Genomic DNA, 23,223 nt, shown 5'->3' with positions numbered 1-23,223 from the left:
CACACACAGGTGATGGTAAGCTACATTGTAGCCACAGCTGCTCTGGGGCGCACTGACAGAGGTGAGGCTGCCAGACACTGGCGCCACCGGGCCCTCTGACCTCTGACCACCACCAGTAGGCAACAGCTGAAGTGTTTTGTCCAAGGACACAACAACCGAGACTGTCGGAGCCAGGGCTCGAACCGGCAACCTTCTGATTACAAGACGAACTGCCAACTCTTGAGCCACGATCGCCCCAATTTTATTCCATTATTAAGTTCAATGATATTTTATATGATTTTATTCATATTAGTTTTATTAGTTTCAGGTGAAAAAACTCATCAAACTCTGTGATGAAACTGAGTGACTTCCAGCCCTGGACAGACTGAGAGCTATTCACAGCTCTGTGTAATAATTCAATAATACATGTTTTATTTATCACAGCATTCAGAGCTCAGTTTTTTTAAAACCAGTGAACCGGTGCCGGACACTCTCGGTGTGAGTGTGAAGCTCACCTGAGACGTCCTGCCCTGAGACCTTCAGCTCATTAAGGGACGCCGTGTGGTCACTGCTGGCATTACCTGCAGTGACCACACGGAGGCGCTGTGGTGTTTGGCTTCAGCTCTGTGCTGCGCAAAATCCATCCAACAAATACAGCACGTGACGTCAGAAACCCAGCTGGCCTCTTCATCGTCATCGTGAGGAAAATAAGACCGTGCTGCAGAGCAGTTGCCGAACTTAATTTAAAAAAAAAAAAAATCCAACAATTTTAAATGTTTTTATCCAACAACAGGTGACAGTGAAGCACACGTGACGTATTTCCGATCAGCTGAGTGTGCTATCATATTCAGAGTGTAACAGCATGTAATGTCTGTGAAGGTTCTCAGTCATCCAGGTCATCGTAGTCAAAAGGAGCTTGCAAAGAAAAGCGTCTGGACTTCTTTAAGTTACTTGAAGACGTTTCACCTCTCATCCGAGAAGCTTCTTCAGTTCTAAGGTCAAATGGTGGAGAGTCCCAGATATAACCCTAGTGGGAGTGTCCCCCCACAGAGGGACAAAAGGACCCCCTGATGATCCTCTAATCGCCTGAGCCAAGGTGTGGAACTGGGTGTGGGTCCCAATCAGCCAGAGTTTCGGGTGAGTTCATTGTGAAACCTGGCCCCACCTTATCATGCGAATTCCTGAGGTCAGATGGCCCAGGGTGTGAGTGGGCCTTAAGGCGTCTGGGAAGGGATCTCAAAACTGGATTATAGATGGCAGAGAGTTGGTGTCGTAAACCACCGCCTCTGTTCAAAGATGGTCGCTCACAGTGGACATAGATGGCTTCTTTCACTCCTCTTTCAAACCATCTGTCCTCTCTGTCCAAAATGTGAACATTGGCATCCTCGAAAGAGTGTCCTTTATCCTTAAGATGCAGATGAAGCATTCCAAGCATGACATCCCGGTGTACTTCAGACCCAGCAACACACTCAGACAAAAACTGGTTCACCCGAAAGACAAAACGCCAAAACACAGACTTAACAATGTGGTGTATGCCGTACAGTGCAGCGAGGAATGCCCAGACCTCTACATTGGAGAGACCAAACAGCCACTTCACAAGCGCATGGCACAACACAGAAGAGCGACCTCCACAGGACAAGATTCAGCTGTCCATCTGCATCTTAAGGATAAAGGACACTCTTTCGAGGATGCCAATGTTCACATTTTGGACAGAGAGGACAGATGGTTTGAAAGAGAAGTGAAAGAAGCCATCTATGTCCACTGTGAGCGACCATCTTTGAACAGAGGCGGTGGTTTACGATACCAACTCTCTGCCATCTATAATCCAGTTTTGAGATCCCTTCCCAGACGCCTTAAGGCCCACTCACACCCTGGGCCATCTGACCTCAGGAATTCGCATGATAAGGTGGGGCCAGGTTTCACAATGAACTCACCTGAAACTCTGGCTGATTGGGACCCACACCCAGTTCCACACCTTGGCTCAGGCGATTAGAGGATCATCAGGGGGTCCTTTTGTCCCTCTGTGGGGGGACACTCCCACTAGGGTTATATCTGGGACTCTCCACCATTTGACCTTAGAACTGAAGAAGCCTCTCGGATGAGAGGTGAAACGTCTTCAAGTAACTTAAAGAAGTCCAGACGCTTTTCTTTGCAAGCTCCTTTTGACAACAGCATGTAATGCGCAGCACTTTTAAGTATTACCGTGAGTGCGTTTAAATCAGACACTTCCTTGTTTTTCGCTTTATTTCATTGAAATGTGAATGAAAACTTTAAACTTTGAGAACGAAGTTTAGAATAAACACAAAGAAACATAGAAAACTTTCAGAAAACCATTCTTTAGAGTTCACTGTTTGTTAAAGACTAATATTACTTTTGTCACAATGAAACTGTGCTTTTTAAGGATAATATTTTTCTTCGTAAACAGTGTATGTAATTAAACATTTTTCCAAGACAGTGTCAGAGAAACTTTTCGGCTCGGGCTCCTTATTTTATATTACGCTTATTTTAATGAATTTTCCCCCTTTTTTTCATTTGTTTATTTTTAATTTTATCCCAAAGACATTGCATTTTAATTTATTTTCCCCCACAGACAGTGTTTATTTAATATTATTTTTGACTCAAACTTTTTTATTTTCCATAGTGTGTTTATTATTTCTTAAATTTTTCTGTAGGGTGTATTTTTTTTTATTAATGTATCTGTAATTTTTTATTCGTATTTTTATTAGAGCTTATTATTATATTCCGTACATTGTGTATTTTTATTTCATTTATTTATTCACACCGTAGACAGCGGAGTTTTTATTTATGCAGTTATTTTCCATTTACAGTGCGGTGCACGCGCTGAGTGGGCTCTGAAGGAGGCGCATTCATACCACTTTAATACTACATTACCCACAACCCCCCGCCCGCGCTGAGCCATGTTGTAGGAAATCCGCTTGCGGCGGATTATTGTAATCCGACAGAGGGTCTGGGCGACACATCGGATCACGACAGGAAAAAACTGAAGCGCAGCGGCCTGGAACAGATGCACCTTGTCCGAGAATAACGGGATAAAGCCGAGACATGATCCGCCGCGCCGCTCGGTGCTGCTGAAGCCAGAGATCGGCGCTGCTGTCCGGGCCGCTTCCTGCCTGGACCGCGGGTCGGCATCACCGCACCGCAGAGAGGAGTAGGGCAGAGCGGAGAGGCTCCGGTTTGTCGGTGAAACGGACGCCCTCGCTCCCTCTTCCCTACCCTGGTCAGGTCTGACTCCAGCTCGGCTCGTTTCGCTTGCCCTGTACGCGGAGGGACTCGCTGCCGCCGCCGCTCCCAGCCCCACCACCAGCTAGCGCGGCTAGCTCGCTCCAGCTAGCCTGCTAGCTCGTCAGGAAGAATCGGTCCAGTTTAGTTTGGAATTTCTCCTGTTTTCCGGCCCGCAGCCCACAGGGAGGGAGCATGTCGGCCAAAGACCAGAGCAAACTCTCCACCACGGAGCGGCCCGTCAAAGGTACGTGACTGTCCGGCTTTAGAGCGCCTTCCTGGGGCAGGAAGTTGACGGGTGTCGGGGCTAATGGCTTCGCTAAATGTGAGCAGCTGGATGTCAGAGCCGCAGTTAGCGGTGACTTCTCCCCGAGCTGCCCGCTTTAACGCCTCTTCCATCAGGCAGGGGGAAACAGGCAGTCCGGCCAATCAATCAGCCCGCTAATCGATGCCGCGGCAGCTAACAACTTAGCCTTTTAGCTTAGCAGCCCTGAACTCCAGATGTAGGTGTGCGGTGTGACAGCCCGCCGTCAAGCCACGCTCGATGCTTAGGTTCACGCGGAAAGTCCGCACGACGCCGCGGATACCTGGATCCTGTCCGCGGGTATACACCGATCCGTGTGCGGCAGGCAGCTGGCCTCGTAATGGTTCAGGGGGTGAATAAACTGGCCTCGTCAACCCCCCGCCCCCCAATCTGCCCCGCTGTGTGTGTTTATGGAAAATGAGTTTGAAATTGAGGTTTGTGTGGAGGACTGAGCCACGTTCTGCTGCTGCGGTTTTTCTCTGCGGTGTTCAGAGCTCTTTGAGAGGCAGCAGCTGGTGCTTCACCGCTCTGCAGAACAAACACCCCCGAGACGAGCCCATCCGAGCCCGGAGGCAACCTCCTGCTCAGCATCACAGGCTCTCCGAAACCCTGCACACACACCCCACATTTAAAGACCTATCAATTTAATTTATAATTTAATGAAAATATATATATATTTATATATTTTTTAAACATTTTATAATTCAGTTCATCTTTATTTTGGATTTTTTTAATTTATATTTTAGTTTTTTATTGTATCATTAGTGTTTTAGTTTATATTTGAAATGTTCTGCCATTTAATTTCACAAATTATTTAGTTAGTTATGCTATGATTGTGGCGATTTCACAGTGTATAACCACATGATTATTATTATTATCATTATCAATCAGGAAACAATATTAATAATATTAAAATGGTGGTGGATAGTGTCTCTCTTTACTTCTGCTTTTATTTTATTTTTGGAGTTTTTGATGGCACCTTAAAAAGTTGTTATGTCCCACTTTAGCCATCAATGAAATTATCCTGTTAGATTTAAACAGAACTTTTCATCTGCAGAGGCACCATGAGTCTGAGAGACACCGCTCCTCACCAACATCTACTGTTTTGTAAGACCTGCTTATTATTAAGTTCAATGTCGTTATCATTTCTTCATGATGAAACGGGAAGTAATGAAGCTATTAGGAGTTTCCAAAACGGCCGGCGTTGGGTTGTGAACTCTGGTTCCTGTTGAATCACTGAAGCCTAAAATAACTTCCTGCTGCTCCGAGCATCAATGAATTTGAGTGTTTTTAGCGTGTTTTAGACTCGACTGTTAGGCCGGCTAATGTATGCTGATTGATCAGGAGCACTGCACAGATGGGCCATCGCTGGAGCCCAGTTTGGTGGTTGCTGGAGAATAAAACGGCTTTCTCTCTGAGTCGTTGTGGTGTCGGGTGAAGCAGCAGGTAGGGTCATGTTTGATATGCTCACCGGGTTTGAGAAGCTTAGGAGGGCCACTGGTCATTACACAGACCTCCTTAACGCCGGTGCCGCCGCTCAGGAAGCCGATACGGCCGGCTCTGATTGGATTTACCTGCTCAGAATCACCTTTGATTGTTTTTCTGTGAGCACCAACACAACAACTCTTCCAGGAATTTCTGGATGGATTTCCAGATCCACTCTAAGAGTTTATCAGTTCGTTTTTGAAAGTCCAGAACCTTATCCTTCTGATAAGCTGCCCTGAGCACTCAGTCTCACTGTTGGTTTTCTCTGATGACAACCTGGTTGCTGTTTGGTTTGGGAATGGTCACAGAGAACAGCTTCTACTTGGATTCTGGGAATTTTCTTTGGGATGTTTCCACGTGTTGTTTGCAGCCCTGAATCAGCTCGATTGAATTATGTAATTACTTCAGGCTGAGCAGCTTGCTGCTGATGGCTGTAGTTCATCACAGCAGCCCAATCTGCAGCTTCCTGTTGAACCCTGTGTGTGTGTATGCGCGTGCATGTGTGTTCTGGCCTTTTGGTTTAGTTACCGATGGTAATCGAATCAGTCGGGCCGTCTGCCTCGCTCGGCATGTGTAATGATTCTGTCCTCATTCATGATTGATGGTGACGGGCTGGAGGATGCAGCAGGATTGCTCTGCTGTCCTGGCCTCTGTGATGGAGCTCCACCCTGGACCCCGTCCACTCCACCCACAGAGAATCGGGTCAGCACGTTCTCCAAAGCCTATAATCTTATGGTTATTCCATCCAACATCAAAAGGAAGGAAAATGCTGATCTGTTAAGGTGGTATGAGACTTTTTGGGGTGTGCCCGAGCACAGATTGCCGTCTGGGGCCTGTCCCGCTCAGGGGTACACGCCAACCCTCACCCTGTACGTTCGGGCATTGTGCAGTCAAAAAGGTGCACATCTGCAGCACTTTAAGGGTCACATGAAGTTAGACAGGTATTTACGGTGTGATTGGAGCTCAGTATGAGAGTCATCACGTTAGTTTCTCCTTTCGCTGCTCTTAGCCTTGCTGTGGGTGCACCTCCTCACACACAGAGTGGAGCAGAGGGAGGATGGGAAGGAGGTGGTAACCATCCAGGTGATGACAGAGCTGCTCCTCAGGTGTGACGCTGAAGCTAACAGGCGCTAGCGTTTGACCTCGGTTTGTGGTAGATGCGTGAAGTTGTGCAGAGGTGTTCAAGTATGAACTCGAGGCAAGACTGAAAGTAACACACACACACAACTGCAGGTTATTAACAGTAATGTGAAGCTGGCAGCCCGACCTGCTCTAACTTGTGTGGATGAGTCAGTTTGGGTTATTCGGCTGTGTGGGGTTTGTTCCTGAGCAGTTCCTTTTCTCTGTCGGTCACGTTAACGTTGCTCGTTATCGATGGCTGCGTCGGCTGCAGGAAGCTGTGAGTTCATATATATTCAAACAAGATGAAAATGAGCTTCTTATCTAACGAGTTCTCATTCTCGTCTGTGCAGATGTTTGCATGGCGGCGTTAATGTGAGGCTCAGACTGAAGCCTTAGCTGTGATGGTTTGGCCTCAGACCAGTCCATAGACAGCACTGCCCCCCCCTCCCCGAAAAAAAATAAATAAAATAAGGAAAGGGGGGGTCTTCCATGTTTGGCATGTGGGCTTCAGTCCGTGGGTTCTGTTGCTTGTGTTTAAGTTAAGTTTCTTTGCACTCAGGTCTGATTCTGTGTGTTCTGCTGGTGTTTGCTCGCTGGCGGCACAGACAGAAACAAGCGGCCATCTGTGCTGGGCCGGCTCGCTGCTTTGCTTATGTTTGACTGGCAGGCAGCTGCGTGGCTTCAACAGCAAACAAAGCGCGGGGCGGCGGCTGAGTTTACTAAGCATCTGAGCAGTTTCACTCTTCCTGTGTCCCTCCTGCTGATGGTTATTTGAATACCACTTCCTGCAGCGGTCGGCAACACCTCCTTTTCACAATCGTGGTTTTGTTTTTCTCTCTCTTCACACACTCCACTCTCACTTCCGAGTTGTCGGGCAGATAAATTTGTCTGGTGGGGACTCGCAGCTGCTTTTACTTCGATGAACCAGTTCACGAGGAGCTGCGACGTGATTGGCTGAACACGTGCGGCCTGGTTTGGTTTCAGAGGTGCGTGCTGAACTAGAGCGCCGTGCCAGGAGCGAGTGTTCAGGAATATTCAGTGTCTGCGTGATTGCTCCCGTCTTCTTAGAACTTCCTCTCGGTGCAAAGCTCGCATCACCATGTTTATGTCACCGCAGCAGTCAGGTGACCAAACAGCCTCTGACCTCACAGCAGGTGAACTGGGCGGTCGTAGCCGGTGTGGCGGGGAAAGGTGATAAAAACACAAAATACATGTTTGTGACCAATCACAGCGCACACTGACCCGCCTCTCATGAGTTCATGTAGACAGACAGACAGGTGATTGCAGGTCATAAATGTATCACATGACCTAGACCGTGCAGGTGAGAGCAGACAGTCATGTTATGTGTCCTTCTCCTCCTGCTTTTATATATTCTTTAACTGTGATTCTGATTCCTGCTGCAGTGCATCTGCTCGGGCTCAGCTGCTCAGTAACAGTTGTTACAGCAGCGGTTTTACAGCGTTGGTCCAAACACCTTTAAGGAACGTTAGTAACCGTGGGTGTAGAAGCTCGGCCCTGCCTGCTGGACTCTGTGAGCAGCGATGGGTTTTCTTGAAATAAGCTGCTTGGTATTTCCTGCATGGCTGGGCCGTGCCGCCGCAGTCTGCTGCTTTGTGTTCAGGACGAGCCCCGACATGCCGCGGACACCTCACCGACGCTGATCTGCCTGTGGGCCTGCGTGGTTGGCTCTGAGGTGTGACCTGGATAAGCTTGGATTTGAAGTCAGTGGGCCTGCTCTTTGCAAACAAAGCCGCGGGTACCCGGTTGATCTCAGGTGTGCTGCAAAGGCACGTCGTGACCTCGCTGATGATAAGAGCATTCCTAACGAGGCGCTATCTGAGCGTGGGAATGTTACAGCACAAAAACAGCCAGAAAACACCCGAACAGCAGACCAACCTTTATTAAAGATTACAGCAAGCGATCACCTGTCAGCAGGACAGGAATACGAGTTCCTGTTCAATATCATTAAATATCATCATTAAAAAGTAACAATTCTGTCCCTGGACGCAGCATGGAGCCCCTTTAAAGTAAAGGGTGAATGTTTTGTGTGTTCTGTATGAGGTCACAGTGTAACCATTTCCCTTCTCTCTTTTATCTCTCTGCAGCCGTGCCGTATCCTCCTGGAGACCGCCTGATGGTCAAAGAGCTGTACGTGGACGGGAGGCCCAGTTTGGAGGTGCTCAAGGCCCATCTGGTAAAGGAGGGTCGGCTGGAGGAGGAGACGGCCCTGCGGATCATCAACGAGGGTGCCGCCATCCTCCGGCAGGAGAAATGCATGCTTGAGGTGGAAGCCCCCATCACAGGTAAACCCTCGCCTTGACCCCGCCCACTCGGTATATGAGCGACGTGCAGAGACATTTAAAGATGTCAGCTGAGACTTTATCACCAGCATGTTTTCCTCTTTGTTAATGATGAAAGAACACGGTCTGCTAACGCTAATGTTACAGCTTTGCATGAGCGACAGCTCATAATCATCCTCCTCTCAGCTCAGCCTGTGTCTGAAAGCGGCTGTAGTAACGCTGAGCTTGTTGTGTTTGTATGTGCAGTGTGCGGAGACGTCCACGGTCAGTTCTTCGACCTGATGAAGCTCTTTGAGGTGGGTGGGTCCCCCAGCACCACCCGTTACTTGTTCCTCGGGGACTACGTAGACCGAGGCTACTTCAGCATCGAGGTGCGTGTCTGTAGCTTCCTCGGCACAGGAAAGAAATGTTGTTTGTGCTTCTTTGTTGCATTTTTATACTTTTTGTGCTCTTGTTTTGTGTCTTTTTTTCATTATTTTTTTGTTTTTTGGGTCACTTTGTATGTCTTCGGTTGTTTTCTTCTTTTTTTGCTCTTGTTTTCGGTCTTTCTTTTGTGCTTGTCTTGAATCTTTTTTTGGGTTTTTTTTGTGGGTATTAGTTGGCAGTTGGGGCTTTCTCTCATTTATTCGTTAGCTCCTGCGTACTTATACCCGTCCAGGTTTGCTGTGCGTCTTCAGCCTTCTTGGTTGTTGTGGGAGTGTGTGCGGAGCTCGGAGTCGTCTTGTTTATTGTGTTGGAGTTGTCAGGATGTGTTGGTACAGAAATCCTGGCGTGACATTTGGAGACTCGGCCCACACGGCTCTGCAGGGCATCTTTAAATAGTCATGGGTAATAAAAGGCACACTGTTTGCCCCCTTGCCATCCTGACTGCCACACCCACTCTTCCACACAAACACACCCTGCTAGACACACACACTTACACAAACATACACACTCAAACTCCAGCTGCGCCCCATCAGAGGGAGCACCGGGCGTCTTCTGGCATGGAACTGCTGACATTTGTATGGCTGCCGTCGTGCTTCCTTGTTTGGGATTAGTGGACATCCTGGAGCTGCTCCTCCTCCTCCTCCTCCTCCTCAGCTCTGTCTGGACCTCAGAGACGCCATGTGTCATTGTCCTGTTTCAAAGTCACACTCAGTTTGCAGCAGCAGATGCTTGACTGAACTCTGTTAGTTTAGAGGTCATTTGTCTTCATAAAGACTCGTTTTCCAGACGACTCAACAGCCGCAGACCGAACGGCGTGCTGCGTGTCCCGACTCTGAGTCACGGCTGAATCAGCTGATTGCTCTAATGTCTTTTGTGTTTTTTGACCTTTTCAGACATTTAATTGGGCAGAAAAAGTCTCTCAGAAGTTTTAACTGCAGCTCAAATCTGAGTGTTTAGTCATACCACATGATCATGGCAGCACCACATGCTTCAGTTCCTGTGACGTCCAGCACAAGTGAGTCGGCCCCCGTGTTAAAACGTTGTAGCACAAATAAACATGTTTGCAGACTGATGCACAAACTGTTTGCTCTCTGGAGAAAAGACAGTTTTGCAGATTATCCATAAACTAAGAGGAATCTCATTTACTGCTAAAAATCTTCACTTTTTAGCCACAAACCAGAAATTCTTGAGGATAATTCCTCAATTTTTAAAATTAATTTAACCAGTTTGAGGTCGTCTCCTGTCTCTTTGAGGTTGTGTAGTTTTATTTTGTCTTGCTGTTTTCTTGCTGTTCTCTCCAGTCTCATCTTTCAAAGGCTGAATGGTGAAGCGTGCAGCTGCTCTTTTACTAACAAAGGGAACACGAGCGTAAAGTCACCCATGTCTGACACAAGCCGTGGCTTTACCAGCGCCATGAAGTTACATAATCGCATGTAGGAATGACAGCGTGCACGCAGCCCGACTCCAACACTCGTTATTCTTCTCGTCTTCCTCTGCGCTCGGCTCAGTTGAACAGCTCGACGCCTTCAGAGCAGGAAAAACATTAAATTGAAACAGGTGGTGCACAAAAACACAGGAGGAGTGAGTGGCAGCTGAAAGGATCCGTGGGTTTGTTTGGAGGTTGAGGATGACGTCCGTCAGCTGCCGGTTTACTGCATAACAGTGCTTCAGCAGTTTATTCCCTGATGGAGATGAAGTTTTCTCCATGATACTCGTATTCCCTCTGCACTGAGAGTTTCTGCTCGAGGACTGTCGGCCCCGGCCTGTAGCGATCAATAATGGCATCGACTAATCCCCCATAATTAATGAATCTGTCAGAGTCAGTAAACAGCGGCGGATCATCCCACAGCATCGGGCTGCTGTTAGTCATCTCACAGCCTGCAGACCTCCTCCTCCGCCGGCCTCCACCTTCAGTCATGGCGGTGAACCGGGAATAATAATCCAACGTTATCATCCTGATTATTATGTCACATTCAGCGTAAACCTTTTATGTTTGCGCTTTATCTTCACCATGACGGTCTTGCCTCTCCCCACCTTAAAAGCTCACATCACTCACAACAACAGCTGGACTGTTTAACTGAAGGAGAATTTGAACCCAGGAGCGGTTAACACCATCAGTCTTAGAGAACTGTTCACGTGGAGTCAGGTGATGGTGTTTCTCACGATTATCCCTGTGTGTGTGTGTGTGTGTGTGTTACTGCAGTGTGTACTGTACCTGTGGGCCCTGAAGGTCAACCATCCCAACACCCTCTTCCTCCTCAGAGGCAACCACGAGTGCCGACATCTCACAGAGTACTTCACCTTCAAGCAGGAGTGTAAGTGTTTGTCCTCACACACCAGCATCAGAGACCGCTTATCTGACTGCAGCTGACCTTGGTGTGTGTGCGTTTCCAGGTAAGATAAAGTACTCTGAGCGTGTATACGATGCCTGCATGGAGGCGTTTGACTGCCTGCCTCTGGCCGCCCTCCTCAACCAGCAGTTCCTGTGTGTGCACGGAGGTCTGAGCCCTGAGATCACCTGCCTGGATGACATACGAAAGGTGAGACGTGTTACATCACGAAGGGCTGACAGCCAGAGACTTCAGTAGGCACGTCACTGATAGTTTGAAGTTTTGCATTTTTCATCGGTTTCTAATAATAATGTAAATGTTTGTAAATGTTTATAAACCACAAGCCTGAATCTGACTTCACTGAATTCTTTGTTTACGACATGTGCTGGCCCATGGCTGGCTTACTGGGGTCAGCCAATCAGAAAAAAGTGTGCTTTTAGGGAGGAGGGCCTTAGGAAGATTGAGAGAGTTATTGAGACAGAGTTTGGCTCTTGTCCCAAAAGGCTGATTCGGTTCATCTGGACGTAGCGTTTTTAGTGGGAGAAGCTTTCGTCACTCATCCGAGTGACTTCTTCAGTCTCAGCTGACTGCAGGTTTCCACAATCTTATAAACAGTACATTTGCATAATGACTGAAACTAGCCCACTGAAGGAACAATGGGCCTGTGAGGTCAGTTCCTTGATGCTTAATGAGTGATGAGTGACAAAACATTTCTCCCACTGAAAATGCTGCATCCAGATGAACAGAATCAGCCTCTTGGGATTTACTTACCTGGATGATTGAGAATGCATCAAGATATTAGAAGAATCAGAGCTGGAAACGATTTACTCTTCATGGCGGTGGTTTATAAACACATTCTCTTTTAGAGTTTAAATTATCTGAAATTTTCCTGTTTTTTCCAGCTGGACCGGTTTAAGGAGCCTCCGGCATTCGGGCCAATGTGCGACCTGCTGTGGTCAGACCCGGGCGAGGACTACGGCTCAGAGAAGACCCAGGAACACTTCTGCCACAACAGTGTCAGAGGCTGCTCTTATTTCTACAGGTACAAGCCACGCCGCTGCCGCCCGAGCACCAAAAAGCAGAGCGCTCTGTTAATCCGTTCTGATTAAAGCTTTTACAAACAATGGCTTATCTGTGGATAAGTGAGTGCCGTTAAATCCGCGGTCACACAGATACTGAAAAAAAATATTAGCATTCCCTGCTCTGTCTTAATATTTAAGCTGAATCTGCAGCGTTGACACTGCTCGGAAGTCACAGGGCGACGAAAGCTGCTTCTAAGCCTCTTTTATCCACCATTAGTTTGTTTCAGTAGCTCGACATTTACAGAACTCATTACAGCGAGCATGTTTGTGGCCGCCTGGCCTTTATTACCGAGTCAGCACACACAAACCTGAGTGAGCATCTGGGTCGCTTCAGACGGCGTCTCAGACCCACCACTGGACACGACTGACTGGGAGGATCCACACAGGAAGTAAAGACGGCCTTACTTAGGGTGGAGGACACATATACAGTGAGAGAAAAATGTGACGCTGCATCGATTTTAACGTGAAATAATTCAAGAACAGAGGCAGCAGCATCAGATGTTTACTTCCCGTCTCTATTTTTAGGGTCAGAAAAAAGGTCTGAGTTTTTTTTGTTTTGTTTTTTTGAAACGTTGCTCAATAAAAGTCTGCTCCTATCAATCACTGATACAGGAAGTGTATCCTTTATTAAAGTAAACCGATAGCTCCCTGCAGTTTTTAAGACAGAATGTTTTCTTGCACTTCCTGACGCGGAGCATTGGTGACCTCTGCTGGAGTTTTCATCCTGTTAAATGGGAGTTTTTTCTCTCCAATGTCGCCAAGCGTTTGCTCAAAGGGTGTCATGTGATAACTGTGGGGTCTTTATTAAGCTCCCTGCGGTAGCTGCTGTTGTGATTTGGTGTTATACAAAAATAAATTGAAATGTTCCTCAACTGTAAGCCTCGGGCTGCATGATGCTGGTGGCCTCAGGCTCAGGCCTAAACTCAGGTTTAAGTGATGATTGTGTGACATCACCTGAACACCTGACCCATGCAGACTGAGCTTCATGAAGGCGCCTCCATCTTCTTTAATGTGTGGTTTGCTGAATGAATCATCTTCTTGAACTTTAGTCAAGTGATGAAGGGGATTCATTTCTGGGCTTTGCTTTTAGTTGAGTGAGTGTGGATTAAAGAAAAAAACTCTAAACAGGAAGTGTGTGTGTGTGTGTGTGTGTGTGTGTGTTGGGTATAATTTTCTGAAGTGAGCTGGCATTTCTGTGAGGATCTGATTCCCCCCCGTGTAAAGCCCCGACCTTAATTAATCCTAATTTTAGCGCTTTCAGCATCGCTTGTCATACTCGAGTTTGAGCAGCCCTCTTAGCTGTCATGGTAACTGTGGTGGGTTGGAGGAGGTGGTTCTGATGCTCGTCACGTTCAGTGAGATCACCTCCATCTGTGTGTGTGTGTGTCTTGTAAAAGCCGTTCTTTAAAACTCTTCTTCTTGTCGTGTTTGTGTTTCAGTTACCCGGCAGTCTGTGACTTTCTGATGAACAATAACCTGCTGTCTGTAATACGAGCACATGAAGCTCAGGACGCTGGGTGAGTTCATTACGGCTGTTTATAAACAAAAGTGTGTTTTCATGACTGTGTGTGTGTGTGTGTGTGTGTGTGTGCGGCCTGCCCGCCCCTCGTGGACGTTAGAGGAAGTGCAGTGTTTTTAAAGCACTGTCCATTTGTCTCCTGCAGGTATCGAATGTACAGGAAAAGTCAGACGACGGGGTTTCCTTCTTTAATCACAATCTTCTCGGCTCCCAACTACCTGGATGTGTACAACAACAAAGGTAAGAGGACCAGAGGAGGAGGGAAACCATGGCAGCAGGAGGCAGGCTGATGGAGTCGAGATAATGTGTGTGTGTGTGTGTGTGTGTGTGTGTGTGGGGTCCTCAGCGGCGGTGCTGAAATACGAGAACAACGTGATGAACATCCGGCAGTTTAACTGCTCCCCTCACCCTTACTGGCTGCCCAACTTCATGGATGTCTTCACCTGGTCTCTGCCCTTCGTTGGAGAGAAAGGTGAGGGTCAAAGAGGAGGGAGGATCTTTCTAAAGTTTGCGTTCTGTGATAACCAATCAGACATGCCGCTGTGTGTGTCCTCTGAAACAGTGACGGAGATGCTGGTGAACGTGCTGAACATTTGCTCCGATGACGAGCTCCTATCCGAAGCCGACGACACGGGCGAGGGTAAGAACGCCTTTAGCCACCCCCATTTAGTTTCCACACGTGCTCAGTAAGGCTCGACCTGCACGGACGGCAGTTTGGCACCTTTGCATTTCTTGTCATGTTAGGTTCACATGGTCACGAGGGTGTCACACATACCTCCTGCAGCAGGTTCACACGTTTTATTTTCACTGTCTTCACAGTGAATTCTGTGTGGTTTTCTTAGATAAAGTGCAGCTCGCAGCAGTGAGACAGGATATCAGACTATCCTTGAATACACGACACTGACCTCAGATGGCGGTGATAAAAACACGACTTTGTGCTGAAAGCTTTAGTTTTCTTACAGTCGAGCTGATAAGCTAAATAAGCTGGTAAGATAAATAATCATGAGCTCAGTCTGTGTTCAGTAATCTCTGTGAGCCCAAAGCTCAGCATGCACACTGCTCTGAACACCCAGTTTATCCCTGTTTTTTTTTTCCCTACTTTTGGATCTCTGTGATGTCATAGAGAGCAGGGCTGAGATGTTCTGGTTTACATCAGCTTCACTGAAAGTGCTGTGTGCCAGCCAGATGGTGCTCTGGGGTGTTTTATTAGCTGCTGACAGGCTGACTGTGGAGGCCGGCGAGTCAGAGAAGCCTTAAAAAAAAAAAAATTGTCAGTAGTATCTGGCGTGTTGCCATGGCGACCTGCAGCGGGTGCTTAGCACTGAATGTAAATGAATCAGATGCGTTGGGGCCCAGGGAGGAAGTGAAACCCTGAGGGAAGTCGATGTGTGGCGGCAGCTGTTAGAACGAGTTTGGCTCATAACTGCGAGAGCGCAGTCGCTATTAGCCCCGCCCTCTCTGTGGTTCGCTGATTATTACTGTGATAATCTCTGCTAACAATGAGACGGTTATGAGGAAGATGAAGGAGATACCTGCTGTGGGGTTTACAGTCTTACTGATTCAGGAAGAAATAAATGTTTTATTCCGTCAGAGTTTCAGGTCAGGAAGATGAGCTAAAAAAGCTTGTTTCAGAGTGAGCTGAGGCTCAGACACAGAAGCATTATTCTGAATTGTGCATCATACAAAGCTGCTCTACGAGTGTTCAGGAATAAAAACCTATAGCATGAAATGGGCAGAAGTGTGAATCCACTCCGACAGCTCAATCAGTGTCGGCCTGAAGCTCAAGAAACTGAGGAAACTATTTTTAAATAGTCTTTACTTGTGTGGACGGGGAATGATGAAAAAAGAGGAGCCTGTTGGGTATTTTTGAATGATGAGCTCTGGAATCAAATTAAAAAAAAAACTCAGGAAAATAAACTGGATCAAATTTACTGCAGCAAACTGAGATTGAAAGAAAATGTTTTTAACTGTTAAAAGTCCAAAATGTATTCCCTCAATCACATTTACCAAAGACAACTACTTTTCTAGGGCGCTTCCGGTCCCTGGGCCTTATGTTTGACACCCCTGGGAGAAACTTGAACTATAAATGTGTCGTAATGCTTTAAACTTACTGAAAACTCGCTGCATGGGTGACGTGCTCGGGTTCATTGGGTTTAAATATGTTTTCTCGTGTGACGGTTCACTGAATTTGCGAAATTTTAGACAAATTTGTTTGCTTAAAAATATACTTTTCCTCTGCTCAAATTATTATGTGGTAGTTAGAAGTTATTGATATATTCCCATCAGGTCATAACTAGTCTGCACATTTGGTGTATTTTTCTATGCATGTGACTTTTTTAAAGTCTGTGTATTTGTTATTTCTGTGCACAAGTTACTTATTTCTGATTTAAGGCTGGTTCACACGGTTGAATTCTCCGACCCAGCTGCTTGGCTCTGAGGTTTTTCTCACTGTGTTCTGCAGATGTCTTGGTTAAATCGAGTTCTGCCTCAATTTCTAAAAAGAGTCAGACTCGCATCTTAATATCCTTACGACCGTTTCGTCGACCCTGACAAGCTTCCGCAGTATAGCTCGAGTTCTTCATTTCAAATGCCACCAAACTTTTCAAGACTTTTTCCATTCTGCTCCTCAGGTGGCGCTCCGGCTGTCAGGAAGGAGGTGATCAGGAACAAGATCCGGGCGATTGGAAAGATGGCTCGCGTCTTCTCCGTGCTCAGGTGTGTTTTATATTCCTGAAGGTTTGGGGGAAGTTTACGGTATACTAAAATTGTTTGTTTAAAAGTGTTTAGAAGCAGGAGAGGGTTTAAGTCCTTTTTCTGTACGATTTCTTTCTTTCTTTTTTTAATCGTCACTCTAAAATGTGGAATAATGAGGTTGTTGGAGCACAGTACTGAGAGTTTTGCTCCACTTTGATTTAAGGCTAATGAGTTTCTCAGTCGTTTACATTTGTCCTCCTTTGATTCTGTGGAAGTGTGTCAGAATAATTTGTCCTTAAAGTGTGACTGCTCCTCTTCAGAAAATGTCTTGCTGTTATTTTAAGGCTCAGGAAAGCATCGCAGGCACCTTATCTTGAGTCCGTCTTTATGACTGAGTTGATCTCTATCAGCAGTTTAGTTCTACTTCTGTTTGCACTCACTTCTTAAACCAAGAACGTTCTGTTTCATTACAGCTTGGTGTCTTTTTACTGAAGTGCAAATCATAAAATGAAAATTAGGACTATAATAAAATCAAATGAAACTGTCCCACACCCAGGATATCAGATATGATATAAAACCACAGATACAAACATGTGCAAAGAACAAAAGCCTGAAAAAACAGGTCGAGTTTAAACCAATTCAATTCAATTCAATTCAATTTTATTTATATAGCGCCAAATCACAACAAATGTCGCCTCAAGGCGCTTCATAGATACAGAGAAAAGCCCAACAATCATATGACCCCCTATGAGCAAGCACTTTGGCGACTGTGGGAAGGAAAAACTCCCTTTTAACAGGAAGAAACCTCCGGCAGAACCAGGCTCAGGGAGGGGCGGCCATCTGCTGCGACCGGTTGGGGTGAGAGAAGGAAGACAGGATAAAAGACATGCTGTGGAAGAGAGACAGAGGTTAATAACAGATATGATTCAATGCAGAGAGGTCTATTAATACATAGTGAGTGAGAAAGGTGACTGGAAAGGAAAAACTCAATGCATCATGGGAATCCCCCGGCAGCCTACATCTATTGCAGCATAACTAAGGGAGGATTCAGGGTCACCTGGTCCAGCCCTAACTATATGCTTTAGCAAAAAGGAAAGTTTTAAGCCTAATCTTAAAAGTAGAGATAGTGTCTGTCTCCCGAATCCAAACTGGAAGCTGGTTCCACAGAAGAGGGGCCTGAAAACTGAAGGCTCTGCCTCCCATTCTACTTTTAAATACTCTAGGAACAACAAGTAGGCCTGCAGAGCGGGAGCGAAGTGCTCTAATAGGGTAATATGGTACTACAAGGTCATTAAGATAAGATGGGGCCTGATTATTTAAGACCTTGTATGTGAGGAGCAGGATTTTGAATTCAATTCTGGATTTAACAGGAAGCCAATGAAGGGAAGCCAAAACAGGAGAAATATGCTCTCTCTTTCTAGTCCCTGTCAGTACTCTTGCTGCAGCATTTTGGATTAACTGAAGGCTTTTCAGTGAGTTTTTTGGACATCCTGATAATAATGAATTGCAGTAGTCCAGCCTGGAAGTAATGCATGAACTAGTTTTTCAGCGTCACTCTGAGACAGGATATTTCTAATTTTAGAGATGTTGCGCAAATGGAAGAACGCAGTCTTACATATTTGTTTAATATGTGCGTTGAAGGACATATCCTGGTCAAAAATGACTCCAGGTTCCAACCAGTTAACCAGATGTATATTGGCCCGTGTACGGGAATCTGAACAGCTCAGCAGTGTTTCATTGAACCTGCTGCTAACAGAAGCTCATTAATGCTTTCTAAACTAGCAGGTTTAACAGATATCTGCACATGAATTTTTATACATCTTAGGAAATGGAGAGTCTTTGGTACCAGAAGCGTTCTGAATTCTGATTGGCTTTGGCTATAATCAGGTGAAAAGTCGGTGTGGTTTGGACAAAGTCTGACTGATAAGGTGGGATTTTTTCACACCTAACCAACACAAACGAGGGTGTGTTTGCCTGATATTTAGACTTTGCTTCAGTTACTCGGGTTTGACCTAAACAAATATTATGTTTGAACAAATCAGTTTGTTGTACAGTTTGAGTAATTTAGTAGTTAATTAAATGCACAAAAGAGTGACTGTTCTGTAGTAATATGTAAAAAAATTTAGTTCAGCCACAAATGAATTCAACCCTGGCTTCTTTAGAGAACTGACATCAGCCGAGTAGAAACAAATAGCCATGTGTTGTCTGGCTAGAGCAGCACCTTTATTATGAAGTTTAGAAGGGTGAATAAAAGAAATCGCAGCAGGCCAGTGATTGACCACGTCTTTTAGCTTTTATGTCTTTATGCAAATCACTTCATGTTTCAGTTATTTTTGCAAATACCGTCATCTGCAGTAAAAGACTAAACAGGTGACTTGTCTCCTGGTGGAGAGGAACAAGCTTGCTTATGAAAACTGAGAAACAGGTTTGTATGTGTTTGCATCTCAGTGTGGATGCTAATAAAGAGAACCTCCACCTAAGCAGGAGCTTAAAAAGGCTCCAAAGCTGGGGCTCTACCATGTGCTTTGTTCCTAGTTTCTGCTGTGTTGGCACACAGGAAACACACAGGAGGCTATGAAAGGTTGTGTGGAGCTTTGAGCTCTGGTTATATCATAAACAATAACCTGGAGAACTAATCTGGTAAAATGTTGGTGAACCGGGTCAGGAGGAGTCCTTGTTTCTTCTTTCAGGTTTGTTGTGTAGCAGTGACCTCCTCCTTCCATCTGTGCTGTCTCTGAAAACATCACGCCGTCATATTTAGACTTCCTGTCTGGAGGCTTTTGAAGTTAACTTTTAACGACTGTGCCTCATCGGTGACACGATCAGCTGACACTCTCTAATGATGTTGTGTTTGTGTGTCGACAGAGAGGAGAACGAGAGCGTACTGCAGCTGAAGGGGCTGACCCCGACGGGGACGCTGCCCCTCGGTGTTTTGTCCGGCGGTCGGCGGACTCTGCAGAGCGGTGAGTGCGAGCGCAGCGGAGCATCCCACCAAACACTAACCCAGAGTCCAGCTAACACTAACCGCCCCATGCCTGCACTCACACCGAGAGACTAACCGCCGAGAAACGCGTAGCCTGGTGGAAATGTCGATCCTCGATTCTCCTGTCACGGACCAACCTGTGCACATCTCTGCAGCACACTGGCCTTCAAAGACAAACGGCTGCAGGGAGAGCAAGCACATATCAAACTGCATTTACTTATTTTCATGGATTTATGGCTGATTATACTTATTATTACAAAGCCTGGAAACTTCACCCACACTCCTGGTCCTGATCTGGTCATGTAGATCACTTCATCAGCTGCAGCTTGTGGCAATATTCCAGGTTATATGTACTTGTATAACGTCTATATTTATGGAGGTGAATTCATATTAAATGTAAAAGTAGTTGCCTGAACCTCGACCTTTTGTCCCCTTGGTAAAAACCATCATCACCAGGGTCAGACTAACCTGCGGGTCTTACATCAGAGCAGGGTGGGTTGGAGTTGGCAGCATGAACTTTGCACCACTGAATCAGGACCGATTGGGAGCCGCGTCACGTTTAGACGCCAAAATTGTCACTTCGATATGACGGTAGAGTCAGGCGCGGGTGGTTTGTCTTTGCGGGGCAGCGTGGCGTTTCCGACAGACCCCCGTAAACCCAAGAAGATGTTAGCTGTGCTCTAATCTCGGACTCTGTGGTCAGGATGGTGGGGTGGTGGGGGGTGGGTGGGGTTGTATGATGATTGACTCCATGTTAACAGGACTGATAACGTGACTGACTGAATGCATTGATATATAACGTTCCCACTCTCTCTCCATTGGTTTTTTGGCATGGCACTTCTACTCACGCTTACACAGCCACCGTAGAGGCAGAAGAGGCACGAGGTATGCAACCGACCCTCCGACTCTCTGTGTGACTGTCTGTGTTCACCCACTCTGAAATATGTCTGTGCTGTTGGTGTCTAATGTTCAACCTGAACCTTTTATGAGCTAATGTGAGAGCTGATTATTGATCACCTGTTTCTTTGTCTTCATGCTGTCTTTGTCCTGTTTCAAGTAAGTTTCCTCACCTTCTCTTCGTGTTTTTAAAAGTGACTGTTTGTGCAGCGGGTCAGAAACAAGCCAGCAGGACAGGAAAAGTTCACACACAAGTTCTAAAATAAAAAGTAAAAATAAAAATATTTTAAATGATGTTACACGCTAATAAAATACTGTAGTAAAATACTAATTTATTACTAAAATTTGCTGAAATAAAAATGACAAAATGTTAAATAGTAAATACTAAAATATCTAAATAATATTAACATAATTTCCATAATTATATATTACTAATTGGAAATATCCTTAAAGTACAAAAATATTGCTGAAAATAATTTTGATTAAATGTTTTCTTTACATTTTACATTTTTGACAATTTATAAATTAAATGTAATTTGTTAAAAGTAATAGAAGTATTTTACTGAAATTTTAAAGAAAAATCTCAGAATTTTTAAAAAATATTTCTTAAAACTGGAAAGTTTTTTACACAATAACATGAATTTTTTTCACCTGATATTTATTTTTAGGAGAAATCATTGAAATGTGTCATAAAATATTAGCATTGAAAATACATTTTCAAGTAAAGCTGGACGGCGGCATCCAGCGCTGGCGGTGACCTTCTGACCCGGCTGTGCTTGACGTCTCCTCGTGTCTAACCTCTTCCTGTTTCCTCGCAGCCATTCAAGGCTTCAACCCGCAGCACAAGATCCAGAGCTTCGAGGAGGCGCGAGGGCTGGACCGCATCAACGAGAGGATGCCGCCGCGTCGCGACAGCAAGCAGCACGAGGCCCCGCCCTCCCTCAACAACCTGCCGGCGAGCACCGGACCCCCGGACAAGAACGGCACCAACGCTCAGGCCTAGACCCTCCCCCTCCTCTTCCTCCTTCTCTCCTTCCCTGCCTCCTTTCCTTTCCTCCCCTCCCTCCTTCCTTCCGTCACGAGCGGCAGACGAGGCCGTTCAGTCCGAGCGACTCGCCGCGCTTTATTTATTACATCATCGGTTAAATATCGTAGATCCAGACTGAACAGGAAGAAGTCTCAGCGCCGCTCGATGCCTCCAATCAGGAGGCAGCTGGTACTCGATGCCACACCTTCGTATCAGCCACACCTCTTTTTCTTCTTTTTTCTTCTTTGGTCCGGGGAGGAAGTGACGCTCATTCAAATGCTGTGTTCGTGCCCACACACACACACGCACACGCACACGCATACACGCACACATCCATCCTTTCTTATGCCAATGATAGTGTGACTGAGCTCCGCCGAGCGAGTATTTACATTTATAATATATGTATATTTTAATTGTTCCCTCTTTTCAATGTGATGTTTTTTGTTGTTTTTTTTTATAACATAGACTTAGGCTTTAACTATCCAGGTGGGAGGGGGCGGAGCGAGAGTGGAGGCAGTGGAGGCAGTGGAGGGAAAGAGTTGAAGGTTCTGCTTTATTAAAACTGAGTTTCTGAGCTGAAGCTCCTAATTCTGGAAAAATGACTCGAGCCTCCTCGGCTGGTTGAACTTCAGACAGATCTGTTATATTGCGATATTTTGGGAAAGCTGGGAACGCGTCATGCTCCTGTTTTACAGGAGTGAGTTTAACATGGCCTCCACTGGCGCTCCAGCGCGTTTCAGTGAAATGCACCTTTACAAATCCATCGCAGCTCTTTGAGAAAATTGTTATAAAAGAATTCTATTAAAATCATTGGTCAAAAATATCTGAGAAAAATGGAAATGACAGCCTGAGAAAATATTTTAATGAATTAAAAACTCCAAAGAGAATTCTGTCAAAAACACATGTGGAATATTCAAAAACAAATCAGAGAAAATCTGAAAATTATAATTTGTGAAACTTATCAGAGGAAAAAAAGTTTAAAAAAGTGTACATAAATAAAGTTATCTGTTAATAAATGGCTTGAGTGCTGACGCAGAATAAAGCTGAATCATTTAAAATGACGGCCGTCAGAAACCACCGATCCTCCTCATCTCTGAGCTGGATGTAAATAGTAATCTTAATCATCAATAATAATAATTTACGTCATTTTTGATTGAAATTGATTGAGACCGGCAGTTTTAGTAGAACAGAAGAGCTCTTCACACAAAGAGGAGGAGGGAGTTTCAGGTGTGCTTCAGGTGTGATGAGGACCTGCGTGGGTTTGATTTGACTCTTGATTTATTTTTGGTGGGGGGGGGTGTTTGCCAGGCCTCATTTCTTAGAACATATCTCACCGAATGTACAGAGAGGAAAAAACATCTGGATGTTTGTCTGTAAGCAGCTGGATTTGTTCCTCCGAGGCCTCATCTCTGTAGACGTTTCACTCATTCAATAAAAACTCAACAACAGCTGCTCAGTGTGTGTCTGTGTGTGCTTTGGTCTCAAGGACGCCGTCTGCGCAAACGGGTCGCCGAGCAGCTGCCAATCAGAGTGCGGTGTGGGAGGTGGTCCTTTGTGCAGCTTTTATCTGTTACCAAGCAACGTGGACTCTCCACATCATCACCTGCTGCTCACTCCACGTGAAGTAGCTCGCAGCCAGGCGGGAAAGGCTGACGATGATTCAATTTAATTAAAAAAATTAAATATGGTGTCGGGGGCGTTTGGACTGCTCACAGCAGAAACCGTCAACCGCGAGCTGGGAGGTGTGACGCTGTAGTAACAGGAAGAGGCATTTCCAATCTCCTGTGACTCGGTCACACGTGACACAGCAGGAGATCTGCTGCTCAGACTTCTGG

The 23,223-nt window shown here is 45.8% G+C and overlaps 1 protein-coding gene across 3 annotated transcripts; it reads left to right on the top strand.

Annotated features, from left to right (window-relative positions):
* Nucleotides 1–2,892: 2,892 nt before the first annotated feature.
* ppp3ccb (protein phosphatase 3, catalytic subunit, gamma isozyme, b) lies at nt 2,893–22,839 on the top strand. 3 transcript variants are annotated; one of them, XM_087843424.1, is made up of 14 exons: nt 2,893–3,466; nt 8,236–8,433; nt 8,677–8,801; nt 11,060–11,171; nt 11,251–11,396; nt 12,089–12,228; nt 13,708–13,785; nt 13,933–14,027; nt 14,134–14,259; nt 14,350–14,427; nt 16,418–16,502; nt 19,347–19,444; nt 20,323–20,349; nt 21,189–22,839. In XM_087843424.1, exons 1-14 carry the CDS (start codon nt 3,415–3,417, stop codon nt 21,362–21,364), a joined length of 1,536 nt encoding a protein of 511 aa, XP_087699550.1. In that variant the 5' UTR covers nt 2,893–3,414; the 3' UTR covers nt 21,365–22,839. The 3 variants fall into 3 exon arrangements, with proteins under 3 accessions (XP_087699550.1, XP_087699549.1, XP_087699551.1); XM_087843423.1 differs by having other exon boundaries at nt 21,180–22,839; XM_087843425.1 differs by lacking the exon at nt 20,323–20,349 and having other exon boundaries at nt 21,180–22,839.
* The last annotated feature ends 384 nt before the right edge of the window (nt 22,840–23,223 follow it).

Source organism: Neolamprologus brichardi, chromosome 7 (genome assembly GCF_056152115.1).
Source record: "Neolamprologus brichardi isolate AB-2024 chromosome 7, ASM5615211v1, whole genome shotgun sequence".
Classification (NCBI taxonomy): domain Eukaryota; kingdom Metazoa; phylum Chordata; class Actinopteri; order Cichliformes; family Cichlidae; genus Neolamprologus; species Neolamprologus brichardi.
This window is presented reverse-complemented; position numbering and strand designations above follow the sequence as displayed.

Bases quoted from the DNA above. Each gene is read 5' to 3' on its own strand.
- ppp3ccb (XM_087843423.1), top strand. From the start codon at position 3,415: ATGTCGGCCAAAGACCAGAGCAAACTCTCCACCACGGAGCGGCCCGTC. The intron at 8,802-11,059 runs GTGCGTGTCTGT...GTGTTACTGCAG, and splicing joins GAGGCTACTTCAGCATCGAG to TGTGTACTGTACCTGTGGGC. The intron at 16,503-19,346 runs GTGTGTTTTATA...GTGTGTCGACAG, and splicing joins CGCGTCTTCTCCGTGCTCAG to AGAGGAGAACGAGAGCGTAC.